The following is a 13,040-nucleotide window of genomic DNA, read 5'->3' as shown; positions in this document are numbered from 1 at the left end:
TAAGACCTTTTTGTTCTTCTCAGGGGTGGGGGCAACCTGCCACAGTTTCAGGTTCACTGCTTTTCCTTCGCGATAATGTTCTCTACTTTTCATTGAGCATCACTTTGTAACTTTGCAATATGTCAGTCTCTCTGATTTGTTTGAACTTATCTAGTGACATGGGATGATTGGTTGAAAAACATGAGAAAGAAAAATCCATTAAATTTAAACACTTTTTCTCTATTGACGAGACATGAAATGCGTTGAAGTGACGTCTTATGTCCTAATGATTGGGTAGTTGTAGTCAGGTGTTGGGCTCAACTACATGCCATAAAGCAGTACTGTCAGTTACTGTACTTCCCCAACAGGAGACAGCACACGTCTTCAAATGGACACAATGCAAGAATCTCAATGAGTGCAGTTTTGCACTATTGAAGTGGTGTAAATGATTGAATCAATTGTAATGTCCTTAATTCTTCTATGTTCATATGTATTTATTTGCGTTCTGTGTAATTCAAAGTATTTGTCTCTGTGAGATTGTTTTGGTATTGTTAAACAAATAAATCAAATGTTGCACAGAGTACTTTTTTTTAATAAGAAGTTGCATATCATATTCATGGAAGCAACCTTTTCTGGCCTGGAAATGTAGCATAAAGTATTTGAAGGCTCCTGTGTTCCGTTTCTGTTCAAAAAGTCGCTCCACTCCAATATCGCCTTTACACAATACTAAAGCACCACTGAGGTGAGTGGAGAAGTACTTGTGGCAGCAAACTCTTGTTTCGCCATCTATACAATGTTTATAACAAACTCAGAGAAAAAAGAAACGTCCTCTCACTGTCAACTGCGTTCATTTTCAGTAAACGTAACGTGTAAATATTTGTATGACCATAACAAGATTCAACAACTGAGACATAAACTGAACAAGTTCCACAGACGTGACGAACAGAAATGGAATAATGTGTCCCTGAACAAAGAGGGGGGCAAAATAAAAAGTAACTGTGGCCACCAGCTGCATTAAGTACTGCAGTGCATCTCTTCCTCATGGACTGCACCAGATTTGCCAGTTCATGCTGTGAGATGTTACCCCACTCTTCCACCAAGGCACCAGCAAGTTCCTGGACATTTCTGGGGGGGAATGGCCCTAACCCTCGCCCTCTGAACCAACAGGTCCCATACGTGCTCAATGGGATTGTGATCCGGGCTCTTCGCTGGCCATGGCAGAACACTGACATTCCTGTCTTGCTGGAAATCACGCACAGAACGAGCAGTATGGCTGGTGGCATTGTCATGCTGGAGGGTCATGTCAGGATGAGCCTGCATGAAGGGTACCACATGAGGGAGGGGGATGTCTTCCCTGTAACACACAGCGTAGAGATTGCCTGCAATGACAACAAGCTCAGTCCGATGATACTGTGACACACCGCCCCAGACCATGACGGACCCTCCACTTCCAAATCGATCCCACTCCAGAGTACAGGCCTCGGTGTAACGCTCATTCCTTCAACGATAAACGCGAATCCGACCATCACCCCTGGTGAGACAAAACCACGACTCGTCAGTGAAGAGCACTTTTTGCCAGTCCTGTCTGGTCCAGCGACAGTGGGTTTGTGCCCATAGGCGACGACGTTGCCGGTGATGTCTGGTGAGGACCTGCCTTACAACAGGCCTACAAGCCCTCAGTCCAGCCTCTCTCAGCCTATTGCGGACAGTCTGAGCACTGATGGAGGGATTGTGCGTTCCTGGTGTAACTCTGGCAGTTGTTGTTGCCATCCTGTACCTGTCCCGCATGTGTGATGTTCGGATGTACCGATCCTGTGCAGGTGTTACACGTGGTCTGCCACTGCGAGAACAATCAGCTGTCCGCCCTGTCTTAGGCCTCTCACAGTACAGACAATGCAATTTATTGCCCTGGCAACATCTGCAGTCCTCATGCCTCCTTGCAGCATGCCTAAGGCACGTTCAAGCAGATGAGCAGGGACCCTGGGGATCTTTCTTTTGGTGTTTTTCAGAGTCCGTTGAAAGGCCTCTTTAGTGTCCTAAGTTTTCATAACTGTGTCCTTAATTGCCTACCGTCTGTAAGCTGTTAGTGTCTTAACGACCGTTCCACAGGTGCATGTTCATTAATTGTTTATGATTCATTGAACAAGCATGGGAAACAGTGTTAAAACCCTTTACAATGAAGATCTGTGAAGTTATTTGGATTTTTACAAATTATCTTTGAAAGACAGTGTCCTGGAAAAAGGGACTTTTTTTTTGTTTACATCACTTGAAACCATGCCCCAGGCTTAAGGATGTCACTCTGTGACCTGGAAGGTGGCTTCATTGTCCATTTACCCAGAAAACAGATCAAAAGATATGTGTAAGCAATGAAGTAAAGAGACCAGGCCGCAGTCAAATATTCCTATTTATTCTGTTCAGTAGATTTTGCCAAATGACAAGAGTAGTTTCCTTTGTGGTCACATTGCTATCAATGGTAATGGTAAAGACTAAGGAGGTTGATCGTTTATTCTTTTGTGCAAGTAAAAGATCTGCTCCATTTAGCTTTCTTGAATGTTAGGTGGTTCTGAAATGTTCTTCTGGTAGGCACAGAGTTGGAACACACCTGAAAGATCAAGCAACAATGAAATGGATGAGTCACAACATTGAAAATATTCCAAGAGCCTGTGTTGTGAGGGACTTCTTTTAAAGTCTGAATTTGGACAGCCTGAAAAGCTAGTTGCAACCCAGCTAACCCGTGGGACCTAGACACAATATCTACAGCACTGTCCGTTGGTGGCAGAAGTTGGATCCATCCTAACCACAGAAGATGCAGTATGTACATTGAAGGATCGTGAGTGTTGCTAATCAATGGATTGTAACTGATCCTAACCCCACTACAACAGTACCACCAGATTGGTACTGTACCAGTCAAGTGTTTGGACACCTACTCATTCAAGTTTTTTTTAATAAAAAATTAAAACTTTTTTTACATTGAAGAAGCCATCAAAACTATGAAATGATGCACATGGAATCATGTAGTAACCAAAAAAGTGTTAAGCAATTCTTCAAAGTAGCCACCCTTTGCCTTGTTGACAGCTTTACACTCTTGGCATTCTCTCAATCAGCTTGTATATTGTAATGTAGCTGATCTTAAACACAAAGGGATAGTTTGAGATTAAAGTCCAATGAACTCATGGATACCATTTTTCTGGCTGCATGCAGTTTGAAGGTAGTTTCTGGAGCCACTGTTAACTAGCATTGGCGCAATGACTGGAAGTCTATAGGAGCAGCTACCGGAAGCTACCTTCAACATCCTTCAAACTGCATGCACTCTGGATAAGTAGAAAAAAGTGCTTACCCCCTAGAGTCTGTGTCTGTGGTTCTGAGAAATCCAATTTGCATAATAACAAAGATATCCCCATCAAAATCCAGCAGTTTACGCTAGAGATATTTTTTGTTGTTGCATGGGCTGCGTCTCCATCCACTACATCCGCCGATGTCGCCCTCCACATCTGCGGTGAAATGGGGCAGAGCTAGAGCTGTGTTTGTCAGACCATGAGACATTCCGAAAATCGGTCTTCTCACAAACGTCTGAATGGTTTGGCCCACAAACTATTATGACCCCTATATGGAAAGATGAGACTTTCACAAACACGAGATTCTTCTAAGTCAGTACATCTGATCTGCAACATTGTCTGTAGCGTGAACCATTTGGGCTACACACTAACACGTACTTATCGATTGTTTTGCTCTAGGAAGAGGTAGACCGGTACCAGATTTAAAAAAAATAATAATGAATGGAAGAATATATGAAGATAGTTTTGTGCCTAAAATAAAAGGTTAAATGCATGTAAATTAAAAAAAGTTTCCTGATCTTTCTTATCTCTCAGATCTAGAACAAACTTCCTTTAAAATGTTTTTGGGGACTATCTGTTTATGCATGTACAAAGCTGTTATTCAATGCATTTCTCAGTAGTGTAAAGTTTACTTAAGTTGTTGTTTGGGGGTATTTGTACATTACTTTACCATTTTTATATTTTTGACAACTTTTACTCCCTGACACCCAAAAGTACTTGTTACATTTCGAATGCTTAGCAGGACATAAATAGTCCAATTCACGCACTTATCAAGAGAACATCCCTGGTCATCCCTACTGTGCCTCTGATCTTGCGGACTCACTAAACACATGATTTGTTCGTAAATTATGTCTGAGTGTTGGAGGGTGCCCCTGGCTATCCATAAAAAGTTAACAAGAAAATTGTGCAGTTTGGTTAATATAAAGAATGGGATGATTTATACTTGTTTTTTTTGCAATTACATTGACTTTTGATACTTAAGTATATTTAAAACAAATTACTTTTACTCAAGTATTTTACTGGGTGATTTTTACATTTACTTGAGTCATTTTCTGTTAAGGTCTCTTTACTTTTACTCAAGTATGACAATTGGGTACTTTTTCCACCACTGGTGTTTCTATGGGCAAATAAAATAAACAATTTGATAACTTAATTTGGGATAGGGGACAGTATTTTCACGTTCGGATGAAAAGCGTGCCCAGAGTAAACTGCCTGCTACTCGGGGCCCAGAGTCAAATATTTGCATATTATTAGTATATTTGGATAGAAAACACTCTGAAGTTTCTAAAACTGTTTGAATGATGTCTGTGAGTATAACAGAACTCATATGGCAGGCAAAAACCTGAGAAAAATCCAAGGTTTGTAGTTTTCAAGTGATTGCCTATCCAAACTAGTGTCTGTGGGGTCATTTTGCACCTCCTAAGGCTTCCACTAGATGTCAACAGTCTTTAGAACCTTGTTTCATGCTTCTACTGTTACTGGGGAGAGAATAAGAGCTGACTAAACAAGTGGACTGCCTGAGGCCAATGAGTTGTTTACTGCGTGGTCACGCAGGCGCGCCGTTCCTTCTTTTTCCTCTGTAATGAATACGCTATTGTCCGGTTGGAATATTATCGACTATTTCTGACATGTTTCTACGAACGGTAATGGAACTTTTTGACTTTTCGTCTCGGGTTTTGCGCTCGCGCATTTTGCCTTTGGATAGTGATCGGAACGCGCGAACAAAAGGAGGTATTTGGGCCTAAATATGTAGTTTATCGAACAAAATGAACATTTCTTCTGGGAGTGCATTCCGACAAAGATCAGCAAAGGTAAGTGAAGATTTATAATACTATTTCTGAGTTTTGTTGACTCCAGAACTTGGCGGGTAACTGTATAGCTTGCTTTGATGGCTGAGCTCTGTACTCAGAATATTGAACAATGTGCTTTCGCCATAAAGCTGTTTTGAAATCTGACACAGCGGTTGCATTAAGGAGAAGTGTATCTATAATTCTTTCAATAACTGTTGTAAATTTGATCAACGTTTATGATGAGTATTTTTGTAAATTGATGTGCTCATTCACCGAAAGTTTTGGAGGCAATACATTTTCTGAACATCACGCGCCAATGTAAATGGGGTTTTTGGATATAAATATGAACTTTATCGAACAAAACATACATGTATTGTGTAACATTGAGTCCTGGGAGTGTCATCTGATGAAGATCGTCAAAGGTTAGTGATTAATTTTAGCTGAATTTCTTGTTTTTGTGATGCCTCTCCTTGCTTGGAAAATGGCTGTTTTTTCTTGTCAAGGTGATGTCCTAACAATCTTATGTTATGCTTTCGCCGTAAAGCCTTTTTGAAATCGGACAATGTGGTTGGATTAACGAGAAGTTTCTTTAAAATGGTGTAAAATAGTTGATTGTTTGAGAAATTTGAATTATGAGATTTTTGTTGTTTTGTATTTCGCGCCCTGCTATTCCATTGGCTGTTGGTGAGGGGTCCCGCTGGTGGAACGGGGTTCCGCTAGCGGAACGTCTGTCCTCAACAGGGGTCCTAAAATCAAATAGCTAAATGATTCTTGGTATGACCAACTTAAAACAATCCCATGTTAGCCCCCCACCCCGCTTAGACTCTAGAGGGTTTTAATTGACAAAATCTCAAACTATCGCTTTAAAGACCAAAGGGTTTATTAGAGGAGTTTACCAGCAACGAAAGTTAAGATGATGGCCACCCAACCTAAGATGTAGGACCAGGAGAAGCGCCAATCAAGGAAGCGCTTGCCAAAAAAGTTGACAGTCACACCAGTGTAGATGGCCAGAGCTAACAGAGCAAGAAAACCTGAGGGATGAAAGAACATGTGATGGGGCAAAAGAGAAACATGTTGATGTGGCCAAGACAGTTTTTTTTAAATAATGGTGATGTTTGTTCAAGTCTATACAATTCTACAAAATGTAATTCCTGATTTATTTTATTTTATATATATATATATATTTATTCTTATTATTCTTATTATTCTTATTATTATTCTTCTTCTTCTTATTTTTTTTTTTATTGCTTTATGATGTTACTGGTGTTTACCTGACAGGAGCAGAGCGATGCCCCCCATCCGGACCCTCCTGCTCTTGGTGCCATTGGCGAATGCACTCAGGCCCAGCACCACGCCAGCGAAGCAGCTCAGCACGGCCAGCAGCATGAAGGCCCTCGTCGCATCCCAGAAGGCTGTGCAGAGAGGACAATGTCATATACAGTGCATTCGGAAAGTATTCAGACCCCTTGACTTTCCACATTTTGTTACATTACAGCCTTATTCTAAAATAGATTCAATTAATTATTTTCCTCATCCATCTACACACAATACCCCATAATGACAAAGCGAAAACAGGTTTATATTTTTAAGCAAAAACTAAAATATATATATATATTTTGTAGACATTTGAGTCATTTAGCAGACGCTCTTATCCAGAGCGACTTACAGTAGTGAATGCATACATTTCATACAATGTCTTTTTTCTTTTTTTTTGGTACTGGCCCCCCGTGGGAATCAAACCCACAACCCTGGCATTGCAAACACCGTGCTCTACCAACTGAGCCACAGGGAAGACGGCACATGTCATGTCACCTCATCAGTCATTTTGCTATTGAAGGCCATGTAATGTAACATCAATCTTCTTTTTTCTTCCCTAGACACGATCCAGCCTGACAGTCAGGGAGCCAAGAGGACCTGAGGTTCCGATGGGAAGGGTGGTGATACCTCTGTAAGGTGAAACGCAGTAACACATTCCTCAGACACCCACCCAATGAAGGGCTAGTGTTCCTATGTGTACAGAGGCGATAGGGATGTGCAAATATCGTATTGTGCTTTTCTTCACAAACCAATAACAAAGCGTCTTATTATGGAATTACTGCTATGAGGTGGATCATTTATAGGCCAGATAGCACTATGCCCGCCAGATGGCCTCAGATGTTGCAGAAAATGACCGCCACAGGAGGAGGGCCCATGTCAACAGGTCATTCCAAAAGGGAGACATTTTTGATTTCAATTGACTTCACCTTTCTTTAACCAGATAGGCAAGTTGAGAACAAGTTGTCATTTACAAACTGCGACCTGGCCAAGATAAAGCAAAGCACTTCCACACATATAACAACACAGAGTTACACATGGAGTAAAACAAACACAATGTGAGCAAATGAGGTGAGATAAGGGAGGTAAAGGCAATAAATAGGCCATGGTGGCGAATTAAAACACTGGAATGGTAGATTTGACAGTACATGAAATACTGGGGTGCAAAGGAGCAAAATAAAAATATCAATACAGTAGGGGAAGAGGTAGTTGTTTGGCCTATTTATAAATGGCCTATGTACAGCTGCAGTGATCTGTGAGCTGCTGAGACAATATGATCAATCACTGCAGTTTTAATAACATCTCAAATCTGACTAGCTTTCATCTTACAACTTATTGTTGCCATAATTGTCTCTTACTTCTACTTACTGGCTGCCAGGCCTCGGTTTAGTACATCAAGGAACACAGGTTGCCTTTTAGGAGAAGGACTGACAAGCTTTCAACTAGGTGAGATACAGCTACTGTCATGAAGTCACTTTGTCATAGCAGGTTAGGAGAAATAGGTTAAGGTTAGGTAAAGGGTTAGGCTTACCCACTTACAAGTCACCACACAGAGAGCAGACTTGAAGCACAACTGCACTGTCTGGAAGAGCGCACCGGACAGTGCAGTTGTATATATTATATATATACACACCTTATTTACATAAGTATTCAGACCCTTTGCTATGAGACTTTAAATTGAGCTTCGGTGCGTCCTGTTTCCATTGATCATCCTTGAGCCGTTTCTACAACTTGGAGTCCACCTGTGGTAAATTCAATTGATTGTACATGATTTGGAAAGGCACACACCTGTTTATATAAGGTCCCACAGTTGTCAGAGCAAAAACCAAGCCATGAGGTCGAAGGAATTGTCTGTAGAGCTCCGAGACAGGATTGTCGACGCACAGATCTAGGGTATGGTACCAAAACATTTCTGCAGCATTGAAGGTCCCCAAGAACATAGTGGCCCCCATCATTCTTACATGGAAGAAGTTTGGAACCACCAAGACTCTTCCGAAAGGTGGCCGCCCGGCCAAACTGAGCAATCGGGGGAGAAGGACTTGGTCAGGGAGGTGAGCAAGAACCCGATGGTCACCGACAGAGCTCAATAGTTCCTCTGTGGAGATGGGAGAACCTTCCAGAAGGACAACCATCTCTGCAGCACTCCACCAATCAGGCCTTTATGGTAGAATAGCCAGACAGAAGCCACTCCTCAGTAAAAGGCACATGACTGCCCGCTTGCAGTTTGCCAAAAGGCACCTAAAGGACTCTCAGACCATGAGAAACAAGATTATCTGCTCTGATGAAACCGTCTGGAGGAAACCTGGCACCATCCCTACGGTAAAGCATGGTGGTGGCAGCAGCATGCTGTGGGGATGTTTTTCAGTGGCAGGGACTGGCAGACTAGTCAGGATCGAGGGAAATATAAACGGAGCAAAGTACAGAGAGAGACCGAGAACCTGCTCCAGAGCACTAAGGACCTCAGACTGGGGTGAAGGTTCACCTTCCAACAGGACAACGACCCCTAAGCACGCAGCCAAGACAATGCAGGAGTGGCTTTGGGACAAGTCTCAATGTCCTTGAGTGGCCCAGCCAGAGCCCGGACTTGAACCCAATCGAACATCTCTGGAGAAACCTGAAAATAGCTGTGCAGCGACGCTCCCCATCCAACCTGACAGAGCTTGACAGGACCTGAAGAGAAGAATGGGAGAAACTCCTCAAATACAGGTGTGCCAAGCTTGTAGCGTTATACCCAAGAAGACTCGAGGCTGTAATCGCTGCTAAAAGTGCTTCAACAAAGTAGTGAGTAAAGGGTCTGATTACTGTAAATGTGATATTTCACATTTTTTTTATACATTCGCAAAAATTTAAAAACTATTTTTGCTTTGTCATTATGGGGTATTGTGTGTAGATTGAGGGGGAAAACTATTTAATCCATTTTAGAATAAGGCTATAACGCAACAAAATGTGGAAAAAGCCAAGGGGTCTGAATACTTTAGTATATTAACACTGGTAAGAAATCTCATTTGTATCTCTCAAAAGTGTTTTATTTATAGGTTGGTATGTAGGCCAACATGTCTATTGTAGTTAAGTGTGATTCATAAAATCCAAATAGTTAACAGTTTTGTGTAACTATAATTTGACTCACCTTACAGTATCTCTATAGGCTATTCATAATCGTTATCGTTCAGGGTCAGTTTTAGTGGTTAGGCCAAAAACAGAGCCATATATTCTAAATATATGGCTCTTGATCACAAGAGTTGAGGTTAAAGTGGTAGTTCACCAAAAATTCAAAATAACTTGTAGGTTCCTTACCTTGAAAGTAGTTTATGGGCCAAGAAAAATCATGTATATTTAAGCAATAAGGCCCGAGGAGGTGTGGCATATGGCCAATATACCACGGCGAAGGACTGTTCGGGACTCAGCCGTGGTATATTGGCAATATACCACAAATTCCCGAGGTGCCTTATTGCTATTATAAACTGATTTCCAACATAATTAGAGCAGTAAAAATAAATGTTTTGTCATACCCGTGGTATACGGTCTCATATTCCACGGCTGTCAACCAAACAGCATTCAGGGCTCAAAACCACCCAGCTTATAAATAACCATAGCCACTATCTGCCTTAGCCACATTAGCATTGACAACAAAAAAGCACTGAGAATCAATGGACCCCAGGTAGCATGCTCTTATTTGCATGCCAAAATCCCCTCAAAGTAAGAAAAATTCAGAGTGGATCCTAAATGATTAGTTAAAGGTAGATTGTACTACTCACCCACAGTGATGGTGTGGGCATGGCACTTGTGATTGATGCAAAACCTCCAGAGGCCCTGGTTGGCCGAGGCGCCTGAGTAGCGGTACTGCATCCAGAAGTCGGTCGCCGTGGAGACTATGAGGAGCACGAGGGCGGCCAGACCACAGAGTGTGCCCCCTCCTGCTAAAGTGTACAGCATCAAGGAGAAGCCTGGGATAGCACAGTCCTCCTAAATGCACCGCAACTGTTTTGAGGTAAAAAAAAAAGGAGATTTGAAAGAGTTCATCACTATGTATCACTCTAACCATATACAAGCTTGAACAAAATCATCTCGAAGTGGAGGATAACATTTTGTTACTTTTAAAAAGTGTACCATGTGTTGAGTTTTTACCGCCTGTTTGTAGAACAGATCAGAAGGAAAGGAACCATGCTTCAAACTTATGGCATACTTTGGATAGAAGACTGGGTGAGGAAGTCACACAAAAAAATGTTGGGGGGGGGACACATGGGTGGACATGTGTTGGGGTGAACATTACAACGGTGGCAATGCAAACAGCCTTGAGCTCAATTTTATGAAATGCATCTTTACTTGGGTCTTATCTGACGTACTTTCATAGGCGAAAGCAGTTTAGTCTAATCTGTGATTAGGCTTGAAAGAAGAACTGAAGGAAGGATGCATTTTTGAAGTTCAAGCAGGGCCTTCATTTGGTAGTCTACACTAACACCTTTAGGCTTTAGAGCGGATACATCAAGTTTTAATGGCATGTGGTCGTGACACCTATAAGCACACCAACAACTGCACTTCTACTCACCATGCAAAGCGTCTTTGCAAAAAAGATTGCTCAAGTTGAAACTCCATTTCTAATCCATTAAAATGTCATTTCAACATTTTTGAATGCATATTTCCATCTATCTGATCAAGAGCCACCAAGAACAAAAGCAAACACTTGCAAATTTTGCCAAACCAAACAAAGCACTTAACCAAAATGACTGCATGTCAATCAGAGCGCTGAACAGGCTGATTTCAAACCATTGTTTCCAACTAATTCCCCCAGCGCATCACAACTAATCTTCTAATGCTGAGCAATAGATCTGTCAGCATGTTGCTCTGTGACCAGCGTGATGGGGTACCAAATACCCTTTTCAAACTACTGAGCCGAACCAAACCATCCACCATATGCTGCTGGAACCCTGCCGGAAGGGGAATGTGAAAAGATATGGTGTGAAGAAATATCCAAGCTGTTCGGGGCAGCACGATGGTGAAAAAAAGGGTACAATATTCCATAGTTGCCATTTCAATTCCCGCAGCAGCCTCAATTCATCCGAAGACCAAAAGCTAAATCAAATGTTAACTGGCCCATTTATAGTCTAAATTATATTTGTTCTTTTGATTTAAATAACAGGAATGGGCCCCAAACCAAAGATATAAAGTGAGTTGTCTCCAAAGAGCAGTTCCCTCATATTCTTTTAGCTATAATGTGTTTTTGTATATAGTCCATTTATATCCATGTAAAAAAATAGGAATGTTTGCAGATACCTGTTGGTTGCTGTCTCTGTGCTGGGTGGTTTGCTGTCTGCGTGAGTCTATCCTTTTTAAACCCTCTACCCATGGCCCTCATTGTCTGCCTGTACAATAGAGGGAATGATCGAGTGCAACGTGATGATGGTAATCCCTCTCTCTCTCGTTCACTCCCTCCCTCTCCATCCCTCTATCGCGCACCATTACCCCTTTGCCTCCACTCTCTCCCTCTAACCTGTACACTTGCTTGCTCTCTCCATCAGACAGTCTCCATCTGTATTTCTTACACCTTCACTCATGGCCTCTTCCTCGTTACCTCTTCTGCCTTCCTCTTAGAAAGTAGCTGATTAGCCCTGGCAGGCAGCACTTGGCATCGTGGGACTCTTTTGTGGATAGAGGGCCACAACACCCCCCGGATTCGGCCATGCCAGGGCTGGGTTCACCATGTTCATTACCGCCATGGTGGGTAGTGGGTACCACCCAGGGTCAGCGTGTCATGCTGTACAGTACATGGTCACTCACTGGTCCAGGGTTCAGCCCTATAGTAACACTGATTGATAGTTTCATATGGAATACTTTCATCTGGTGTGTTATAACAGGGCTGGATTGAACACCTACAAACTCTTCGGGGACCGGTTTTGGCTAACCCTGCACTAGTCAGTGGTAACCCTCTGGTCACTGTTGCCTAGTGTAGGTCTTGGAGGGCACAACTGCCCCAACAGACAATGCAGAGATTATCCCAGGTAGAATTTGAATTGGGTTTACGCCTGCCATGGTCCATGACCTGCAGTTCTATAGTAACGCTAGGATGCAGAGCAGTTCAGAGTATTGCAGATCTAAATGTAATGCATACAATGGACTAGATCATGTGGAGTAGAGTTGCGTACACCTTGTATTTCTATCTGCAGTGTTCTGAACATCAGGCCAAACTGAGTAAGGCAGGGATTAAATCCGCTCACTAGTAACAGGAAATGCGGCTTTTAATAAAGGCAATGTCCAGTTGAGCCGAAATATGCAGCGTTAACTGTGAACGCGATCTCCGCGTATGCGGGAACATTGCCTTTAATGCCTTTAAGACCGCAGTGTCTGTGGTTGTATTGAATCCCGGCCTAATCATTGAACTGAGGAACACTTTTGTAGAGGGTACTATATTTCTACATGGAGCATGGCTAATAATATAGTATATTCTAAGAGTGAGATCAGAACATGCTGTCCATCCAGGGGCGCTGCACTGCTGCTTTTTTTGAATATATAGTTTATTTATTAAGCTTTTTAACAGCCATAAAACTCTTGAACAGTTAATCAAATGGCTACCTGTACTATTTGCATTGTCCCCAACCCACCCCCCATTTTTACATTGCTGCTACTC

The 13,040-nt window shown here is 42.2% G+C and overlaps 1 protein-coding gene across 1 annotated transcript; it reads right to left on the bottom strand.

The window, feature by feature from the left end:
- Positions 1-2,365: 2,365 nt before the first annotated feature.
- Positions 2,366-11,780, bottom strand: LOC106613457 (lens fiber membrane intrinsic protein). Its single transcript, XM_014215736.3, has 5 exons — positions 11,690-11,780; positions 10,174-10,396; positions 6,376-6,516; positions 6,001-6,135; positions 2,366-2,581 (listed from the first exon to the last, which is right to left on the bottom strand). Exons 2-5 carry the CDS (start codon positions 10,349-10,351, stop codon positions 2,517-2,519), a joined length of 519 nt encoding a protein of 172 aa, XP_014071211.2. The 5' UTR covers positions 10,352-10,396; positions 11,690-11,780; the 3' UTR covers positions 2,366-2,516.
- Between the last annotated feature and the right edge of the window lie 1,260 nt (positions 11,781-13,040).

The sequence above is a fragment of the Salmo salar genome, chromosome 10 (assembly GCF_965601325.2).
Source record: "Salmo salar chromosome 10, fSalSal1, whole genome shotgun sequence".
Lineage (NCBI taxonomy): Eukaryota > Metazoa > Chordata > Actinopteri > Salmoniformes > Salmonidae > Salmo > Salmo salar.
This window is presented reverse-complemented; position numbering and strand designations above follow the sequence as displayed.